A 22,551-nucleotide genomic window follows, 5' to 3' on the forward strand; every position below is an offset into this window, starting at 1 on the left:
CAACAGATGATCAAGCTTAAACGTGCTGCTGTTGTTCAGCCGCTGGTTTCCTCTTTCTGGTGCAAAGTGGGCCAAAAGCAAACTAGAGACACGGACTCGCGACAGAAAAGCCGATCAGCTGATCGTTAAGCAGTTTCATGATTGAAGTAGCAGCCAGAAGAGGCAGTCGCTCGTTAAGCTTAACGGAGGAATGCTTTACATTCAGAGATGGACTTACACACTTGCTTTACTTCTCTCGGGATAACTTTGTCGGAGATGAAATGCCGGGTTGCTAGCGAAGCTCCAAATGCTATCCAGACCACCAACAGGTCCCGCATGCCACAGCCGCTCTATCACGTGATGCATACTGCTCCGACGTGCTAACGTTCTGAGGTGAGTTACGGCGTGTTGCAAGTTTTGTGAGGTGCTTTCGTGATATTTAATGGATCGGATTACATTTTTTATTTTTCTCCGATATCCGATCCAGTAATTTAGGTCAGTATCGGACCGAAACCGATTCGTAATATCGGATCGGTATCGGACCAATACCGATACGTAATATCGGATCGGTATCGGACCGATACCGATACGTAATATCGGATCGGTCCATCTCTAGTTGGAATTATGGGGGACTCCAATTCAGTGACCCTTGGTCACTAGTGGAAACAGAAAATTTGCAATTTTTCTGAAATTATCTTAACCATTGCAGAGCTGTCCCAGATATACTAATCCATGCCTCTCTATCAAAATGTGATGGTTGATTGTTGTGTCAATGTCAGTCACAGTATTTAAAAGCTCATCTAAAGAGGTTGGTATAAATGAAGATAAAATGTTACTGTAGGGGTAGGGTAGGTGACACTGATAAAAGCATCAGGGGCTAATGTTTTGTATTTTATGGGTTTAATTTTATCCTTAAAATAGGTTTAAAATTCATAAAGTTAAAGTTAACTTCCCACTTTGAATCTGATTAAAATTTGTGTTATTTAAGAGACGGTCCGCTGTGTTAAAGAACTCTCTGGCTGTGCTTATTAGCAGTAATTAATGTTGAGAAATAGTTGGTCCATAAATATTTGGACAGAGGCAACTTTTTTTTTTTAAACTGTTGTTCTGCTCAGATGCAGTTGAAGTTCAAATTTCAGCCTGAATTTAGTGAGTTGAACAAAAAGATTGTATAAAAATGTGAGAAAATAAAACACATTTTAACACAATCTTTTCATTTCACGGGCTTAAAACTAATTGAATGAATTAAATAACTGAAAATAAAATGTTAATTTCTAATACTTGGTTGAAAGCCCTTTGCTGGGAATGACAGCCTGAAGTTTTGAACTCATGGACATCACCAGATGCTGGGTTTCTTCCTCTTTAATGCTCTACCAGGCCTTTATTGCAGCAGCTTTCATTTGCTGTTTGTTTGTGAGACTCTTTGTCTGAAGTTTAGTGTTTAACTAGTGAAATGCATAATTATTTGGGTTAAGATCAGGTGACTGACTTGGACTATTTCACTTCTTTACCTTAATAAACTTCTGGCCAATCAGTTTGACTTCAGCAAACTTTAGTTTGCATTTAGCTGGATTCGAACAGACGGTCTGTCTCTGAACACCTCCGAATTAATTCAGCTGCTTCTGCCATAGTCACATCATCATTAAAAACTAGTGTCCAAGTGCCACTGCAGCCATGCACGCCCAAGCCATCACACTGTCTCTGCCGTGTTTTACAGATGATGTGGTATACTTTGGATCATGAACTGCATCTTCTTCATACTTTTTTTCTTGTCATCATTCTCATAGAAGTTGATCTTGGTCTCATCTGTCCAAGGAATGTTTTTCAGAGATGTGCTGGCTTTTTAGTTGTTTTTTAGCAGTCCAATCTAGCCTTTCAATTTTTGAAGCTTATGAGTGGCTTGCACCTTGCAGTGAACCCTCTGTATTTACTTTCATGCAGTCTCTTTATGGTAGATTTGGATAGCGATACACCTTCCTCCTGGAGAGTGTTGTTCATTTGGTTCGTGTTGTGAAGGGGTTTCTCTTCACCATAGATTTTAAGGGACTTAGAAACAAAAGTGTCTGGACTTTTCTGGAGTTTGTTGAAGACATTTTCACTTCTCATCCCAGAGCAACAGCGTTTGGGAAGGATCTCAACCCTGGATTATAGATACCAGACAGTTGGTGTCGTAAGCCACCCCCTCTGTTCTAAAATGGTCGTTCATAGTGGACATAGATGGCTTCTTTCTCAGATGAGAGGTGAAATGTCTTCAAGAAACTTAAAGAAGTCCAGATGCTTTTCTTTCCAAGCTCCTTAGACTACCGTGACCTGGATGACTGAGAACCTTCACAGACATTTCATTGGGTTTTTTTCTCTTCACTAAAATGCTGTTAGTGTACTACCATGGCCTCATTTGTCTGTTCACCTGGAAAACAGAAAGAAGAAACATGATCTAATTAAATACATAAATGGCCAGAAATAAACAAATCAGTTTCAAAATATAGAGTTAATACTGAAGTCAGGTGTTTTTAAAACAACAACAACAAAACCCTCCCCAAACATCTAAAGTATGTCCATGGTTATGTGTAGGTCCAACAACATGCTGTTTAAAACCAAAAGACTTCATTATTCTGGGGATAATGGATTAAGATAAGGGAAACAAGTAAGATCATTAACATAAATGATAAAATCCCCAGCAAAAATAATATGATTACATAAAAATACTATTGACGATTTAGAAAACAAAATTTTGGAGGTGTTTTATGCTTTAAAAAGCAGCACCTTGAAAGCTACAGACTTTATCAACCTTAATAGGTGAGCATTTAAACTGTTAAACATTACAGGCAAACCTCCACCCTGCCCACTTTCTCTGGAAGGAATTAAACAATCATAAGTGGGAGGGCATAATTCACCAAATAGACCGTACTCTCCAGATTTCATCCACATTTCTGTTAAGAACAAAATCAAGCCAATAGAGATGGAGGAAAACCAGGTGTGGAGGTTGAGCACCTTGCTTTATTGCCCCATTCCACGGCCACAGGTGTGAGTGGGGTCAGAGATAAAAACGCTATTGCAGAGGTTTTTTTACTGTGTCAAAAAGATGCAGAAGCGTGCATTTCAGTATCGTGGACTGCTGAAAATTCTCTAAAATGTCCAAGACTATGGCGCCTTGGATAGATAGGGTTTAGAGAGACTTTTCGGAGATGCTAGATGATGTGTGTAGACCTATCTGAGGGAGAACCTGTGGCCGGAGATTAATGAGATGGGGCTGCTCTACTCACCTTTAGATGATCTGCAGACCAGGCAGAACAATCCTGAGTGCACTATTTCACAACTGGGTGATGGTTACGAGTGAGAGCATAGGAGGAGGTCCGTTGCAAGTGGAGGGAATTCTTGCTTGTCCAGGATGTTGTACCTGTTGAAGATGGAGGCTAGCTGGATTATTTATTCATTTATTTATTTATTTTCCTCGGCAGCTGCTCTTTTAGACTCTGGACCCAATGTAACTGCCATGGAGTCAAGCTGACCAGTTTCTTCAAGTTCCTAGAGATCCACGGCCGGGTGATAGGAAACTGGGATAGACTTCAATACTGTTTCTGCTGGGGCAATGGCAGTTGCACCCACTCTAACTAAGAAATCGATTAGGTTAATCCAGCCCTTTAAAACTAATGGACACGTGAGCTGTTTTCCAAGGCTGTCTGTCTTGACTACACTTTCCAATAAAGGTGAAAAAGAGAAATATTTGCAATGGTTGGAGCTGAAACGTTGTAGACATGTAGTGTGAGTTGTGGAGGAGTGGAATTTATGGAGAATTTCATGTCAGCTATCCAAGATAGAATTTTTGTTTTTGTAAAGTTTTGTTTATTAAAATAACCTTGTTGAATTTAATTTCTCTGGAATCTTGCAGCATTTTGTGATGAAAGCTGGCACACGTGTAGAGAAGGTAACCCAGAGGAGTAGTCCACTGACAATTTCATGTTTACAGTAGAGATGGCACGTTACAATATCATAAATTTGGATATCTGCCGATACCGATATGAATCCGATATAGTGTATTTTTAATCAATAAAACTGTTTTTAATATGTTGCTGCATTTTGTATAAGTTTACACTCAAGTTTAAATAAACAACAACACTAAAGCTATTCTGTTATACCTGTATGCAAAAAATACACTGCACCCAAAATATTTCATAGTTCAGCAACACTGATCTAATAAACTTAAACCTGCACCATCCTCCCTATTCTGGTATTTTAAAGAGTACTTAGCAGAAATATCAAACAACCTAACTAATAGGGCTGCCAACTCCCAGCAAAAAAAAAAAAGGGAACCACCCTCCGCCTCGTGATGACGTAATCAACTTTAATTTAATGTACGTGTGTAAAAAAATAAATAAATTAAATAATTTTTTTTTAAAAATGCACAGAAATCAATTATTTTTCTACAATAATTAAATAGATTCAACATCTTTCTTCAACAGAACTGCAGACTGCACAGATGGTACCTTCCCAAAGGAAAAAGTACTATAGCTTACTAGGGTATATTAGACTTAACAGTTACTATATACAGTAATGGACTTCTATACATTTTACATCAAATTAAAACTTTGGGTGTAAGATTCAGATAATTATTTATTAAAAGCTCAACATTTTAAATGAGAATAAGAAAGAAAAGTATGTCTTTGTGCCCCCTTTTCCCTGTTAATGCCCTATCGGCCCCCCTGGCTAAACTTTGCTAGCTCCGCCCCTGCACAGTTACCAGCGTCAGCTGTAGAAAAAGATCCTCGAATACATTCTAACAACAGCTGATCAAGCTTAAACGTGCTGCTGTTGTTCAGCTGCTGGTTTCCTCTTTCTGGTGCAAAGTGGGCCAAAAACAAACAAGAGAAAAGCCGATCAGCTGATCATTGATCAGTTTCATGATTGAAGTAGCAGCAGGAGAGAGAGATATCGGTTGTTAAGCTTAATGCAGGAATGCTTTACAAACACTCAGGGATGAACTTACACACTTGCTTTACTTCTCTGTGGGATCACTTTCTCGGAGATGAAATGCCGGGTTGGTAGTGAGGCTTCAACCAGACCGCCGAGAGGTCTCGCGCAGCCGCTCTATCACGTGACGCACACTGCTCCGACGTGGTAAGGGTATGAACGAAGTTAAGTCATGTTGTGACAAGTTTTGTGAGGTGCTTTTGTGATATTTAATGGATCGGATTAAATTTTGAATTTCTCTCCGATATCCGATCCAGTCATTTAGGTCAGTAGTGGACCGATACGTAATATCGGATCAGTCCATCCCTAGTTTACAGTCACAGATGAATTTTAATAAAATTTGTATGTGATGTTATAATTTTCTAACATTTCTAACAGGACGTTATCACATTCCTTTGAAGTTTTTAAATTTGAGCACACGTGAAACCTGAAAGCAGTTTGAGATGAAACTTGGCCCAGAGGAGAGAAAAAATCTGAAAGTTTCACATCAACTGTTAAGGGTGACTTTTAATGAATTTTTGAATATGATGCAATCAGGCTCTTTCAGTGCAATGTTTGTTTTTATGTCTGCGCAAGCTTACATTTGCGATCAGCAATGAAGGAGAATCGGTGCAGTTGTAAAAGTGCAAGAAAATTTATATGGTGGACAGGAGGCGGCTGGCCTCACTGCGGCTCACAAATGATAGCTAACTTGACTGTGTCACAAATGCAGCCCAATACTGCAAATTTCGCATTGCTATAGGAAATAAAAATCACCAGTTTTCCACAGGCGAATATCAGTGTGCATACAGGGAGTGCAGAATTATTAGGCAAGTTGTATCTTTGAGGAATAATGTTATTATTGAACAACAACCATGTTCTCAATGAACCCAAAAAACTCATTAATATCAAAGCTGAATGTTTTTGGAAGTAGTTTTTAGTTTGTTTTTAGTTTTAGCTATTTTAGGGGGATATCTGTGTGTGCAGGTGACTATTACTGTGCATAATTATTAGGCAACTTAACAAAAAACAAATATATACCCATTTCAATTATTTATTTTACCAGTGACACCAATATAACATCTCCACATTCACAAATATACATTTCTGACATTCAAAAACAAAACAAAAACAAATCAGCGACCAATATAGCCACCTTTCTTTGCAAGGACACTCAAAAGCCTGCCATCCATGGATTCTGTCAGTGTTTTGATCTGTTCACCATCAACATTGCGTGCAGCAGCAACCACAGCCTCCCAGACACTGTTCAGAGAGGTGTACTGTTTTCCCTCCTTGTAAATCTCACATTTGATGATGGACCACAGGTTCTCAATGGGGTCCAGATCAGGTGAACAAGGAGGCCATGTCATTAGTTTTTCTTCTTTTATACCCTTTCTTGCAGCCACGCTGTGGAGTACTTGGACGCGTGTGATGGAGCATTGTCCTGCATGAAAATCATGTTTTTCTTGAAGGATGCAGACTTCTTCCTGTACCACTGCTTGAAGAAGGTGTCTTCCAGAAACTGGCAGTAGGACTGGGAGTTGAGCTTGACTCCATCCTCAACCCGAAAAGGCCCCACAAGCTCATCTTTGATGATACCAGCCCAAACCAGTACTCCACCTCCACCTTGCTGGCGTCTGAGTGGGACTGGAGCTCTCTGCCCTTTACCAATCCAGCCACGGGCCCATCCATCTGGCCCATCAAGACTCACTCTCATTCCATCAGTCCATAAAACCTTAGAAAAACCAGTCTTGAGATATTTCTTGGCCCAGTGTTGACGTTTCAGCTTGTGTGTCTTGTTCAGTGGTGGTCGTCTTTCAGCCTTTCTTACCTTGGCCATGTCTCTGAGTATTGCACACCTTGTGCTTTTGGGCACTCCAGTGATGTTGCAGCTCTGAAATATGGCCAAACTGGTGGCAAGTGGCATCCTGGCAGCTGCACGCTTGACTTTTCTCAGTTCATGGGCAGTTATTTTGCGCCTTGGTTTTTCCACACGCTTCTGGCGACCCTGTTGACTATTTTGAATGAAGCGCTTGATTGTTCGATGATCACGCTTCAGAAGCTTTGCAATTTTGAGACTGCTGCATCCCTCTGCAAGATATCTCACTATTTTTGACTTTTCTGAGCCCGTCAAGTCCTTCTTTTGACCCATTTTGCCAAAGGAAAGGACATTGCCTAATAATTATGCACACCTGATATAGGGTGTTGATGTCATTAGACCACACCCCTTCTCATTACAGAGATGCACATCACCTAATATGCTTAATTGGTAGTAGGCTTTCGAGCTTATACAGCTTGGAGTAAGACAACATGCATGAAGAGGATGATGTGGACAAAATACTCATTTGCCTAATAATTCTGCACTCCCTGTATGAGGAGAATCGTGCAGACATCTAATTTCTCGCTGAGGAGTTTCAACAGCGTGTCCTGGATTTTGCTGGTTTTTCCTCTCCTTTCTCCGTGAACCCCAGTGACGCTCCAGACCACCTGCAGGTGGAGCTCATCAAGCTACAGTGTGACGCTCAGTGTCACATTTGGCACCAACAGCTCCTGCTTTTCAACTTTTACCACCAGCTTTATGAAAGCAGGTTCCAAGAGATTTGAACATTTCTAAGAAATTGATAAGCTTGTTTGGCAAGACATTCTTGGTTATGAACTTTAGCAAGAAGTCACCAGCATGACATCTTGTGCATCAAAATCACTGTCTCTGAGCCAGACCTGGCCTTTTTAATGCAATCGAGATCTCAGTGTCACCCTTCACATTAGTGCAGGCAAGTTATTTGTTAAGTCTTTTGAGGAGAATGAATTCTACAATCTCAGTGAATGGATTTTTATTGGAGGATATGTTTAACCTTCTCAAAAGTTTTCAATAGTGATTTTGGTAAAACAGTTAAGATTTATTTGCGTTCTGTGTGAAGAAATGAAAAGTATGCCATTTGCAATAAAAATGTCATTAAATAATTCATTTGCATTTAATGTTAATGGTTTGTAGAATGTCAGGCTGAATGGTCAGCCCCCACCTCTCCTCCCCACATCGGGCCCTCTTTGCAAAAGGTTTGGACACCCTGGTATACTGTTTGGTTCTGAGATGTTTTCCAATTTCTTCTATTACTATACTGTTTCTAAGAAGCTCCCGTGAAAGTTTTTCAATAACCAGACTATGCCATTATAGTGATGGGGACTACAACACACATTTGTAATCTGTCCTTAATTGGAACAAGTCCGAGTGGCTTTTGGAGAACTACTAACATATAGAAGTTCCTGTACTTTATGAAACATATAATGTGTTTGGTCACTGTGTGATTGTCTGTCCCTGTGTGTTAGCCCTGCGACAGACTGGCGACCTGTCCAGGGTGTACCCCGCCTCTCGCCCTATGACAGCTGGGATAGGCTCCAGCGCCCCCCGCGACCCTGAAAAGGACAAGCGGAAGCGAATGGATGGATGGATGGATGGTCACTGTGTGTTAGACAAAAAGATGGAAAGTACAGCTACTGCTGTGGTATTATCCCACATGTTTGTCTATAAATCAGTCCTCAACAATTCTTAAAAAGAAACCACTGTTTTCTTGAAACTTTTTAATTTTGTAAACGGAATAGATATCATTTCATCAACAGCATATACGTGTTATTGTGGATCTGATTTGAATGAATAATAATAATCGTTGATGAATTAAACACAACCCATGTTGTTTTAAAATCATGTGCGGCTCTAAACGGCTCATGGGCAGCACAGTGGTGGAGTGGTTCGCACTGTCGCCTTGCAGCATTCAGATTCCTGGTTGGAAACCCAACAGGGGCCTTTCTTTGTGGAGTTTAAAAGTTCTGTCCATGCTGGGTGGGTGGTGGTGGTGCTCTGGCTTCCATCTCTGATTAGATTAAGTGCTTAACATGTATAGAATAAAGTGCTCCATGAACATGTAGGTTAAATTATGTTACATGTATTCTTCACTGACCACATTAATGAGTTAAGAATTGTTATTTGCAAAATGCATGCGTGCATAATAGGGTTATCTTTATTGAGCTGAATTTTATCAACACCTTGCCTATGAATGTTTATGAAGTGTTAACAGTAGTTATTTCCCTTGTACTTTGTGAGGTACAGGAGTTTAAGAAAGTTTACATCACTGTCATTTGTTATTTTTAATGCATATTGTAATACAAGGCATTATTTTATCCTTTGCTTCTTCTGTTATGTGACATTCTGTGCATTTTCTAGAGGTGGCAAAATAACCCCTCAAAACACTATTATTATTCTGACATTTGCTAAACCTAGAGTAATATTAGTTTATTTTTATGTTTTAAAAAAGACTGAATTAATTGAACCAGTTATACTACTAATCTTCTGAAATTGAATATATTGATTTTATTTTTGGTTTGCTTTGTTAATGTCCTTTGTTTTTAATTAGCAAAAAAGGAAAAACATGATCTTTGTATGATGTGAATCAGCTGAGTAAGATTTTTCTTTTTCAATCTCTGGCAGGTTGCTGTTTTGTAACTTACTATAGCCGCAAATCAGCCTTAGAAGCGCAGAATGCTCTGCACAACATGAAGATTCTGCCAGGGGTAGGTGATAGTCCTTGATTTGCCCTTTCATCACATGTGCAGTTCACATTGAAACCTTGAACTTGAATTTTTGGTTATCCATCAGAAAAGTGGATAGAGATTAAGCATATTTTGTCTGTCTGAAAGGAAATTAAATCACTCATTTTGAGACATCAAAGGCTATTGATTTCTGTGACGTCTCTATTTTTTTCAGCAGTTGTCCACAGAGGTGCACTAAGCATTTACCCTCCAGATTCTTTGCATAGCAGTTGGTGTGATGTTCCCAATAATACTGGAAAAATAGAAAAGTAAAACTGCAGATTAGAGGAATTAAACGGCAAATTGACTAAGGAAGATAAAAAAAATATCAGTTCAAGAAAAAAACCTGTCTCCCCCTGTTTATCAGGATTGGTTCAGTTTAAATCGCAATCCTTATAATCATACTTTTTTCAATGAACTATGAAACTATTAAACCTACAAATTCACTAACAAGTGGCTAAGAAAGAATAAAAGGAGGGTTTAAAAGTGCTAAGTACATAAATAGCTATCCACTGTCAAATCTTAACTAGTTTTCTTGATATTAAGATAGGGTTAGTGTTTGGGTCGGTCAGCTATGGGGCCTCCTCCGAGTGGGATATGCCCCGAACACCTCACCCAGGAGATGCTCAGGGGGTATGCTAATCAGATGCCCCAACCACCTTAACTGTCTTTTTTCGATCCTGAGGAGTAGTGGTTTTACTCTGAGCCCCTCTCGAATGACTCGTCTCCCTATCTCTACAGGAGAGCCCAGCCATTCTTTGAAGGAAACTAATTTCTGCTGTTGTATTTGCACAATCTCCCTCTTTTGGGCTTTACCCAAAGCTCGTGACAGTAGGAAGGTGAGGGTAGGTTACACAGACTGGCTGGTAAATTGAGAGCTTCCCTTTTACACTCGGCTCCCTCTTTGGCACGACCGACAGTGTCTGTATAAATGCAGACGCTTCCACAGGTCCATCTCTGTCTCTCACTCTCCTCTCACTTGTAAACACAACGCAGAGATAAACTCCTCCACTTCAGGCAGCAACTCATCCCTGACCCGGACTGAGCACTTCACTCTTTTGCTGCTGAGGACCATGGCCTTTGATTTTGAGGTGCGGATTTTTATTCCCGCAAATTCACACTGGGAACCACTCTAGTGCTTGTTGGAGGGCCTCGGGGTACTGGTCGTTTGGTACTGGGCCGCGAGAGTTGAGGCTCAGGTGTGAAATGTATGGTTTTCAGGGTTTTTATCGGTTTTCAGCGTTATTTTGTTATCGTTTTTATCGTTAACTCGGTTTTCCTGGGTCTTTTCACGTGTGTTATGAATAAATCTTCTTTTTTTCGGTACCAGTACTAGTTTTATTTTGTTGTATTTATCCGCGACACCTTAAAGGCCGGTCCATGAAAATATTGTCGGGCATAAACCGGTCCGTGGAGCAAAAAAGGTTGGAGAGCGCTGTCTTAGAGGATAAAGAGCTAGTCCAGTGTTCGGCGACCAAGACGAAAACCGCATTGTCCCTCCTCTATCCGAGGTTCCACTAATGGACCAACTGCACCCTGCCATTTACCTTCTGAGGAGTACAATCCCCCCTCCGTGTGATGTTGCAGAAAGACTTTCCACTTAAAATGCAGTATTTCAAAAACAATCTAAGAAAAATGTCAATGCTTGATCAATAGTGAAAGTGTCACTCAGTTTTGTTTTTAAATTAATGAAAAAATGTTTTTAAAAAAAGCAGGTCTTTTAACATAAAAATGCAGCATAAACATGCACTTCCTTATTTTAAACAATCCTTGTCTATTTATTTTATTTTCTGTTCTTCTGTAAGAAGTAGTGTAGTGACAGTGCCCCCTACTGTAGAGAAAACTTGGTACAGATCGCAGCAGCCAGCTGATGCAAAAGGAGCTGATCTGTAGGCAAACATGTAATTCAGGACTTGTTGGGACAATACAATAGGACGTTGCCATGTCATATCTTAGTAAATAACTGCACTGAAGATGTTTCATGTGTCTTAAAGGAAAATATACCATTTGTCGATATTATCTATGTATGTATATGTATCTATGTAAAAGAGAAAGGTCTTTCTGTTTGTGGAGCTTTTCAGGTATCTGTAGTCAAATGGGATCCAAACATCTCTAACAAGCACACAATAGTAATTTTACATAACTTGGCACATGAAACCAACATATTCGTTTCTGTATCTCTACATGTTGTGTATTTTATGAAATAATATATATATTTACTGTCTTGCTCAGATGCACCATCCAATCCAGATGAAGCCCGCTGATAGTGAGAAAAACAATGGTAAGGATTTTGTAGCATAAGTACCTGCTAATAAACATACTTTTATGCATGTTGAATGTTGCAGGGCACCATAATTCTTGATATAATGCACAGAAGTTTAATGTTGTCTTATGTTTAATACAGCAGTGGAGGACAGAAAACTGTTTATTGGAATGATCTCCAAGAAGTGTAACGAGAATGATATCCGACTGATGTTTTCGCCATATGGACAGATAGAGGAGTGCCGGATACTCAGAGGCCCTGATGGACTTAGCCGTGGTAAGACTTATTTGTGATAAGGTTTAGCTTTCCAGCGTTTGCTATTCTGTTGCCAGGCTTATACACAATTACAGGTTGAAGTGTGATATTGTGTCTTGTCTGTCTGCAGCTTTGTTATATGGCTGAAAATGACTAAGTCCAGTAGTCATCTTTTGTAATAGTTTATGGTAAGTAGGGCTGCCACAAACGATTATTTTGATAGTCGACTAGTCACCGATTATTTTTGCGATTAGTCGACTAATCAGATCATCATCCATTGGACGTAAAACTACAGCTTATTGCACCAGCAGCATCTGCTCTTATATAACTATCATTAGCTTACAGCTTTAAGTGTGTAAGGTCTGTGCTAACTAACAATAAAGACAAGATGGTAGCTTATTAAAGTTTAATGAAATCTGCAGATTGTTTCGGTGAAGTTTAATAAACTCCTTGCTATCTAAAATATAACAGGACACCGGAGTAAATTCTCGAGCATCTCATACTTCTGATGATCAGCTGTCTGCTTGATGTTTATTCAGCTGTGTAAAAACTATAACTTTAATCTCAGCCAAACCGATTTACTCAGGAACAAATAAAATACTGAAAAAAGCCAAACAATAACATTTTTAAGTTATCTAAGTGACTTATATATCATGTTTAACCTGAGTAGTGAAAGACGGAGGTGGGTTTGAAAATGATCTGCCGGGAGTCCGGTGTTCTCACGGCTCTAGTGACCTAGCCCCCGGCTAGCTATCGAGCTAGTGGGTAACAGACGTCTCCGAAAACGTCGGAGCGCTTTTGAAAATATGTGGTGTCTTGATAAACTGAGCAGATATTTGAGGTTTACACAGCTACATTCTCGCCTGAAAATATGTTAAACGTTTATTTTGTGACCCAGAAAGAATAATAAGAGTAATATTAAAACTAACTAGCTGCCGCCATTGTTGGAAACTGCGCTGGGCTGCGCTATGAATTCTGGGACACAGCTACTTCTTCTTCGGGGTTTAACGGCAGCTGGCATCCTTGTACATGCAGTGCTGCCATCTTCTGTTTCAGTCTGTTATTACACTCTTAAATCCTGCTACTTATTCCTGCGTCTTTTGGGATCTTACAAAGCTTCAAACGACGCGTCGACTATTAAATCACTCGACGACGATTTTAATAGTCGACGTAATCGTGACTAGTTGACTAATCGTGGCAGCCCTAATGGTAAGTAAACTAAAGAATTGTAAATTAAAACTCAGCGATCCCCAATGAGCAAGCACTTGCAGTATGGAGCAGAATAAAAACTCCCCTTTAACATGTAAAAACCTCTGGCCTGACCAGGCTCAGGGAGGGAAAGCTGTTTTCTTAGGCCAGATTAGAGAAGGAAAGACAGAAGAGTGTCCTGATAACAAAAATTAAACAGGACATAGCACAGATTATGAACCAGGAGCATAACCAAGAAAACTGTTCAAGATCTAATGCTCTACTGAATGCTTTATTAAAAAGGAAAGTGCATGCAGAACTAGGGGTAGGCGATGTATTAGATATACTTTATGTATTGCGAGTTTTGGTTTGGTTAAAATGGTTCTTTTGCAACCATAAACTATAAATTCCCATGGCAATATTAAGCTATGTGCATGTAATTCACTGTTTTGTTTTGTGATTTAACAAGGAGGATGCCAAACAAAATGCAGTAATTTGCCGTAAAACATGCCACAAAACTATTGCCACAAAGGGTAGCATTGCCATAAATTTATTCCACCAGCTGAAAAGTCATCCACTGGGGGTGGCTGTAGTTCAGGAGGTAGGTAGGTCACCTACTGATCGGAAGGTTAGTGGTTCGATTCCTGGCTCGTCCAGTCTGTGTGTCAAGTATCCTTGGGCAAGATACTAACCCCAAGTTGCTCTCCGATGCATCCATCGGAGTGTGAATGTAGTTCGTAAGCACTCTGTTTAGAAGTGCTTGTGCCAATGGGTGTGATTGGGTGAATGTGGCATGTTGTATAGAGCGCTTCTAGTACTCTGGGAGAGTTGAAACGCGCTATATAGGAATCAGTCTAGTCCATTTATCCTTCAACTGCAAAATGAAGAATGTTTTAAATGTTGCATGTCAACATCTCCCTACACACCAAAGAAAATATTGAATAAACCAGCTGTGATACCTGGTCAGTCGCTTTTAGTCACTATCTAGACTTTTGTTTCTGTAATATGAGGTCATTGCATTTTTAATTTTACTGTTTTTATATGTTATAAGCACAAAAAAGAGCCTTTCTAATTTCACTCGTTTTATTTTGTCTTGCGAATTCTTGCTTGATGTACTTTCTTGTTGTTATGATCTTCAGTTTGTTGAAGCTCTAATGTTGACCACAGAAAGAGAGTTACTGTCACAGTATTGTCATTTGGAAAAAAACTTCTATGTACAACTGAGGGTTAAAAAATGATTGAAATAAAACATGTCAATTCATTCAGATTTATTGTATTCAAAGTAGAAAAAAATATTGAATGGTCGATTTGAATGAGTATACCAGTGCAATTTTATTCACTATACGGTTGAAAATAACATGTTTTTGGAAGTTATTTAAACACTTCATGATATATATCTTGAATCGCAATAAAAAATGCAAAAATATTACAATATTAGATTTTCCTGATATCACCCAGGCCTTTGCTGAATTTAAATTGCGAGGTGATTCCACAGAGCAGAATCTCTATTCTGTCTTAGGCATATCTAGGAAGCACAAATAAGCCTGGACTACATAATGCTTTCTACAGAATAGTCTGGTACTAATAGCTATAGGACCTGATCTTTAGGACTTTGTGTGGGCCTAAGCAAGACGTATACCGTATTTTTCGGACCATAAGGCGCACTGCCGATGAATGGGTCTGTTTTCATACATAAGGTGCACGGGATTATAAGGTACATTAAGTGAAACAAAACGGACAGATAAGTCAAACTTTACTCAACTCATTCCTCTTGCTTCCTCTACTTCCATAACATTGATTCATTAATGTTGAATTCTCTCACAGCTGCTCTATTCCCATGTCGTTGCAGTATATTAATGACTAACCTCGTATTGTGGATGAATTCTCAGTTGTTCTCCTGACCGAAGTTTGGTCCGTTTACAGCATCCAGCCATGCGATTAAAGTTGTCCAGCTATGGTTGTGCCATCAGTTAACCCTGATGGCACGCGTGCCCAGGGTTGTCAACCCCTGATTTACACCGTTTTTAACTCTCAGTGATCCCGTACTATTGTTTGACTTTGGGATCTAAAGCGAAAGGAGTTTTGGACCCAGATAACTCCGTGAGGCTCTTGACTACGGTAGCCGCAATCCTACGACAATCTAAGTGGTGTGGCTTCGTAGCTTACCAAAGTCATATTAAAAATTTTTGGGCGGTTTCTGGTGTCACGACGTAGTCAGTGGACCTATTCGGTGGCTGCTCCCCACAATCTTGATAGAAAAACACCGAAACTCGTTAACAGACAATTCAACTGGGCAAGACAAAGCTGGTGGCGGAATAAGGCAAAGGGAACTCAAAATGCCAAAGGGACAGGATAAAGCCACTTCCTAATGCTAGCATCGTGACAGGACAAGCTAGCATGAGCCCCGTTAGCATAGCTAGCAATTCAGATGGTGAGCTACTAAAGGGTATCGAATCATTGAAATCAGAAATCAAACAAGATAATGAAGGTCTGAGAAGACATAGAAGACATGACACTGGAGCTAACCGAAGCGCTCTTCCAAAGCCTAAAAGCACAGAAATTGATCCGAAACAAGCTGGCAGATCTAGAATCAAAACCATCATTTAAAAGGGGTTACAGTTTCTAAAGTTGAACAATGAATAGGTCTCTTTGGTGATGATATAATAATATACTTACAGGATCCTGACATGACCTTTCCTCAATTGATTAAAGTATTTAAACATTTTGGTAAAAAATGAGGGTATAAACTAAACATCTTAAAGACTCACGTACTTTGTATGAACTATTCCCCCAGAGATTCAATTCAAAAGAAATATAAACTAAAATGGGACTCAAATAAGATCAAATATTTAGGTGTCTATCTAATCTGTGAATTAGGCACATTATATGAGGCAAATTATGGCAAGATTAGCAACGCGATTCAAAAAGATTTGACTAAATGGGCACCACTTGTCATGGATCTCCAGTCTATATACCAGACGTACAATTTGGCAAAAGTGATAAACTAGTGAGCAGATTTATTTGGAAAGCGACAAAGCCAAGAGTAAGATTTAAAACCCTCCTCCTCTTTCTTTTCCTAGTTGGACTCGCCCTCATGAATTTCAAGGAATACTTATATGCAGCCCAGCTGAGATATATTGTATACTGGTGCTCACCGGACTACACCTCAAAATGGAAACGTATTGAGATAAATTATTGTTCATCATGTCAACCACAAGCAAGATTGGGAGAAGAAACTATACAGTCTACACATGCAAATCCTATTACTGAATTCACTATTAAACTCTGGTGGGTTATAGTGACGAAGTGTAGAATTGAAGAAGACTGCAAACTGTTGGTTTGGCCTGCATATTCTCAAAAATTCCTAAGTGGCTAATGGGATAGTACATTTTTAGGATGGATTAATAAAGGAATTATGGCAATGTGCACATTAATAGATGGGAAAATATTCAAATATTTCGACAAACTACACAGACAGTTTGGACTGGATAATTCAGACTTGTTTCCAATTAAGACACTTTTATAATACAGGAATCAGGAGGAAGGCCCTGAGGGAAGGTAGCCAGATAACAGAAATAATATCAGGTGCGTATAAAAATCTTCCATCAAAAATTGTATCAAAATTATATAATGGTCTGCGAAATTTGAATAGGAATGAAACATTATATATTAAACAAAAGTGGGGATTTGAACTACATCTTAAATTGTCAGAGGATGATTGGGGATTCACATGTCTCTCACAGCATAATTCCACTAGCTCTAGACAATGGAGAGAATATGGTTGGAAAAATGTAATTAGGTTTTTTATTACTCCTTATATCAAAAGCAAGCAGCTGAAAACACCCTAGCAATGCTGGAGACTATGTGGGGACTGGAACGCCACCATTCTCATGTGTTTTGGAAGTGCAAAAATGTCAAATCTTAGTGTATTGCGGTAACAATGAAGAAAGTATTTGGGTATGATGTGCCGTGCGAGGCCGAGTACTGTATTTTGGACTATTGGAAAAAAAAAACTTTGGCCCAGAGATTCTGTTCATTATGTTCCTTTTGTGTTCCTTCCCTTTTTTCTTTTATTTTTGTTTGTATGTTCTATAAACTTGGAAAAAGTAAAAAAAAATAAAAAGTATTAAAAAATATATATTTTTGACAGATTTTTGAGCACCGTGTATCACATAAAATTGTTTCGAGGTCTGTAAAAGCACAACCAGAATTCATACATAAGGTGCACCGGATTATAAGACGCACTGTCAATTTTTGAGAAAATTAAAGGATTTTAAGTGCGCCTTATAGTGCGGAAAATACTGTACATTAGAGGCCAAGTAAAGCTAATTGGTTTCTCAAGTCCCGATTTGTAGCCTTGAGATGAGCGTTTCCACCGCTGCAAAAAAAACAAGGAAGGGCAACTCTGACTATGAAACCATGTGCTCATTGGCTAATGACTGACAATGCATTAGGCCAAACCGTTCGGTTCTACAGATAATCTGCCATTTTGAAACATGGTCTAAGCAAAATTTACACAATAGACTCAGTTTGTTTTATTCAGTATCACCCAGAACAAATGACTAAGCCCATTTATTCACGACCAAAGTGTTTACCAAGGTCAAGATAGAAAATCTTTTTTCCATAGACTTCTGTAGGACCGGAAGTCTTTTTGTAGTCACAATCTGGTGACCCTCAGATATAATTTGGCACTTACAAATTGGCTTAATTTATTTGACCCCAAAGCTAGGCCCAACTTCTTTTTTTTTTTACTGACTTATTGCTGTCACCTTATAACAGTTGGCCTGGGCTCCAGCCTCAAACAAGCTGTGAAGTTTGACACAGGACCTGATGGCCCTTTGACTGGAGATTAAGGCTGCCACAAACAATTATTTTGATAGTCGACTAGTCACCGATTATTTTTGCGATTAGTCGACTAATCAGATCATCATCCATTGGACGTAAAACTACAGCTTATTGCACCAGCAGCATCTGCTCTTATATAACTATCATTAGCTTACAGCTTTAAGTGTTTAAGGTCTGTACTAACTAAAAATAAAGACAAGATGATAGTTTATTAAATTTTCATGAAATCTGCAGATTGTTTCGGTGAAGTTTAATAAACTCCTTGCTATCTAAAATATAACAGGACACCGGAGTAAATTCTTGAGCATCTCACACTTCTGATAATCAGCTGTCTGCTTGATGTTTATTCAGCTGTGTAAAAACTATAACTTTAATCTCAGCCAAACCGATTTACTCAGGAACAAATAAAATACTAAAATAAGCCAAACAATAACATTTTTAAGTTATCTAAGTGACTTATATATCATGTTTAACCTGAGTAGCGAAAGACCGCGGTGGGTTTGAAAACGATTAGCCGGGAGTCCGGTGTTCTCACGGCGCTAGTGAGCCTAGCCCCCGGCTAGCTATCGAGCTAGTGGGTAACAGACGTCTCCGAAAACGTCGGAGCGCTTTTGAAAATATGTGGTGTCTTGATAAACTGAGCAGATATTTGAGGTTTACACAGCTACATTCTCGCCTGAAAATATGTTAAACGTTTATTTTGTGACCCAGAAAGAATAATAAGAGTAATATTAAAACTAACTAGCTGCCGCCATTGTTGGAAACTGAGCTGGGCTGCGCTATGAATTCTGGGACACAGCTACTTCTTCTTCTTTGGGGTTTAACGGCAGCTGGCATCCTTGTACATGCAGTGCTGCCATCTCCTGTTTCAGTCCGTTATTACACTCTTAAACCCTGCTACTTATTCCTGCGTCTTTTGGGATCTTACAAAGCTTCAAACGACACGTCGACTTTTAATTAGTGGTCGACGATTTTGATAGTCGATGTAATCGTGACTAGTCGACAAATCGTGGCAGCCCTACTGGAGATCAATCAAAAGGAAGCTTCATCAAATATGGAAAAGGGCTCTTGTGTGCCAGATTACACAAGAACTGGGTCACATGGAGTGTAACTCCATCAGACTCAATCCAAATCCAAAAATTTCAGTTCAATTGTCAATATGGTATGTAAGAGGTCAGGAGAGGTAAAGTCATCCAGGTCTAAGACAATTTAGACTCACTTGAGGAATAAAGGTGGTCATAGTCTTACTAACTTTAACATGTTAAAATGTTTTAATAAATGTACTGAAACATATGCAAATAAAAAGAATAGGGATGGCACAGTATTGTAAATGCCTAGTATGGGCTGAAACCCAAATGTGGAAGCTCTGTGCAATGGCAAACCAAGCAGTTCTATATGTCCAAAGGTTTATAGACAACTAAACTGGGATGACGTAAAAAGTGACTAAGATTAAAGACTGATCTTATCCACCAGAAGATGCCCTCAACAGCTGAAAGCTCATACTTTTTCTTCGCTCTGCAGGTTTGATTCTAAAGAGACAACATTGATTATCAATTCAGTAAAATGCCCTGCTCTTTAACAGCTTTAAAGAACCATGATAGAAGTGAAGAAAAAATGTGTTTCGAATACCACAAAAATGTTAGAAGGTGAAAATACTATAAATAGGATAATTTGCATCATAGAGATCTGTTCTTAAACCATGTTTAGAGTCAAAAAGTGATATGACTTGGTTAGTTGGTCCCTGCTAATAGACTTACATTACCTAGGTAAGGTAACTAGTGACAGAACTCAGTGGAACACAAGGACACTACAACTAAAAAGCAGCCTAAGGTATCACTTTTGTACTTTAAAAAAAACAAACAAATAAAAGATACACTGTCCGCTTTCACTGTCTGTTTCAGTGCAGTTCTTTCATTATTTGGTTAGCTGCACTGAAACAGGAAAATCTTACTGTAGCCTTAATGTTAGGGTTAGGGTAGGGTACAATAATACTAATTGTACAAAAAATACAATTAGCGGTACAATCGTCTGGAAAAGCAGATGTGTCCACAAGATGATATCATCACTATTTTATCCAATGCCAGGAACTGATGACCTACTGATTGAATTGAAATATAAAGATAAATTAGGACCTGGCATCCACATATGTGGACATCACATTTTGGGTTATTTAGACCAAAATACTAAATTTTGCTCTACTTATGAGGACATTATGCTGCTACTGTTCTTTCGAAATTTTAAATGAATATCCTCATACGTGGCTCTCATTTTTATTAAAAACAAAAGTAAGGTAAAAAAAAAATCTGGTAATTCTTTGTTTTTACATTCATCGGGCCCCAATCAGCCCAAATATCAAAGAGAAATTAAAAATGCTGCCGTGGAAGAGTTCGGGTCTTAGGAGGTTAAATATGAATAATGAATCTTAATCAAAACCAAGTTCTCTTACACCAATAAACTGGAAAAGTGTATCAAAAATTTTGTTAAAAATAAGTGTGGTCTTACTGAAAGGTTAACAAAACTGATACATTTAGTTTCTTTCTTGCAGGTTGTGCGTTTGTGACATTCACAGCCAGACAAATGGCCCAGTCTGCTATCAAATCCATGCACCAGTCCCAGACCATGGAGGTGAAGTTTAAACTAAAAAAAAACTAATTTTGTCTGTGATTTTGATTTTAGAAGATCTGCATTCTGTTGTTTCCACTGGATAAATAGTTTCAAGGTTTCCCAGTATATGATTATTCACAGCAAGCGATTAACCATTGTCCTTGATGTAAATATGTAAGAAAAAATTGTGTATGTTTCTGTCCTGTTTGTTTGTATATGTGTCTTTCTGGCTGCTGTTACAACCAAATTTCCCCTTGTGGGACAATTAGAGGATTATTCTATTCTATTCTAGATTTTTTTTTAACTATTTGGTTACGTTACTTGGAATTTGAAAGATGCAGTTTAATAGTTTTGACCAGTAACCTGTCATGAGCACAATGTTTTCCTGTGTTTGTGTTCAGGGTTGTTCATCGCCAATTGTAGTGAAATTCGCAGACACTCAGAAGGACAAGGAGCAGAAGCGCATGGCTCAACAGCTGCAGCAGCAGATGCAGCAACTTAGTGCTGCTTCCATGTGGGGTAATCTCACTGGACTCAACAGTTTAGGCCCACAGTACTTAGCAGTAAGTGTATATTTATCCAAAATGTAACAACCATTAGAAAACAAATTGACAAATTTAAATGTTATCTTCCATTTTTCTTCTTGCTTTAGCTCTACTTACAGTTGCTGCAGCAGTCTGCCTCCACAGGGAATGCACTCAACAACCTGCACCCTGTTTCAGGTACATATACACACATCCAAAAAATGTAAAGCTATATTACTGGCTACATAATAATCTCATTAATTATTTTGAGTTTAGATTCATCCCTTTGTTTATTGAGAAAGTTAAGTCCAGCCTTATATCTGTATAACTGATGATCTCTGTTGGGGAACTTAAACTTGCCTATTCATGTGTCTGTCAGGTCTTAATGCTATGCAGAACCTCGCTGCTTTAGCAGCAGCAGCAACTGCTACACAGGCCACACCTACGGGTTCTAGCGCCATGACGACATCTACTAGCCCACTAAGTGCGTTAACAAGCTCAGGTAAAAACCAAAACACAGAGTCTGTACTACAAAACTAAGGAAATTTAAGTTTGGTTGATTTCTTTGTTGTGACAATGAATGTTGCAAATGAATCGTATATCACTGGAAAGCCTATTTATGGTGCCACCTTTGTAAGAAAAATGTATTTTTGGGTTGAGCAGCAGAGGTTGAGTATGTAGGTTGTGCCCTGTAAAACTTAGTGGACACAGGTGAAAGAATATTGGCTAACCGGATAAAACAATACTGTGGATCCATCACAGAATGGCTATAAATACATACTTTCACAGAATTTAAAACTTTATATGCTCTTGGACCTGAAATTAAATGTCAGGTAATCTCTAATATAATGTAAAATACTGAACACCAGGATTTAAACTGTATATTAAACCCATTTGCTTTACAGCAAATTCATTTCTGTTCCACTACTGGCCTAATGCAAGAACTGCTCAATTAGGTAAGGAGAAACAATAGTCCATTAGTCCAAATACAACTTCATCCTCAAGAAGTATAGTATTGGTGCATTGTATAGTATAGTATTGCATAGTATTAGAGAACTGGAGCCAACGACCTTCACCTAAACCCAGTAAAATTTGATAAGATCATATCTGTGAAGGTTCTCAGTCATCCAGGTCATCATAGTTTAAGGAGCTTGGAAAGATGCTTTTTTCTTTCCAAGCTCCTTAGATTTGATAAGATTATGTTTGGGCTTTTGAGCAATAAAATTCAAGAAAGGCGTGTGCAAACTTAAGTTTAAAAAAAAAAAAAAAACCTGATTAAAAATATTTTATTACAATCGTGATGATTTGGGCCAATGCCTTTTTTTTTTCATATGCTTGAAAAGCAGCCAACACGTATACTGTATA

At 38.8% G+C, this 22,551-nt stretch overlaps 1 protein-coding gene across 5 annotated transcripts in view; it reads left to right on the forward strand.

Moving 5' to 3' along the window:
* The window catches only part of celf1 (cugbp, Elav-like family member 1), a 55,041-nt gene that overhangs the window by 15,521 nt on the left and 16,969 nt on the right, over window positions 1-22,551 (forward strand). For all 5 annotated transcript variants that reach the window (XM_085279247.1, XM_085279237.1, XM_085279254.1 and 2 more), the window contains 7 exons: window positions 9,407-9,489; window positions 11,740-11,788; window positions 11,912-12,046; window positions 20,604-20,683; window positions 21,064-21,225; window positions 21,315-21,384; window positions 21,566-21,688. In XM_085279247.1, coding sequence (XP_085135373.1) covers window positions 9,407-9,489; window positions 11,740-11,788; window positions 11,912-12,046; window positions 20,604-20,683; window positions 21,064-21,225; window positions 21,315-21,384; window positions 21,566-21,688 — 702 coding nt within the window. The remainder of the gene's footprint in view (window positions 1-9,406; window positions 9,490-11,739; window positions 11,789-11,911; window positions 12,047-20,603; window positions 20,684-21,063; window positions 21,226-21,314; window positions 21,385-21,565; window positions 21,689-22,551) is intronic.

The sequence above is a fragment of the Mchenga conophoros genome, linkage group LG1, assembly GCF_057382185.1.
Source record: "Mchenga conophoros isolate Kocher_MC1m ecotype Shallow Benthic linkage group LG1, M_conophoros_male_GT1.1, whole genome shotgun sequence".
In the NCBI taxonomy this organism is placed as follows: domain Eukaryota; kingdom Metazoa; phylum Chordata; class Actinopteri; order Cichliformes; family Cichlidae; genus Mchenga; species Mchenga conophoros.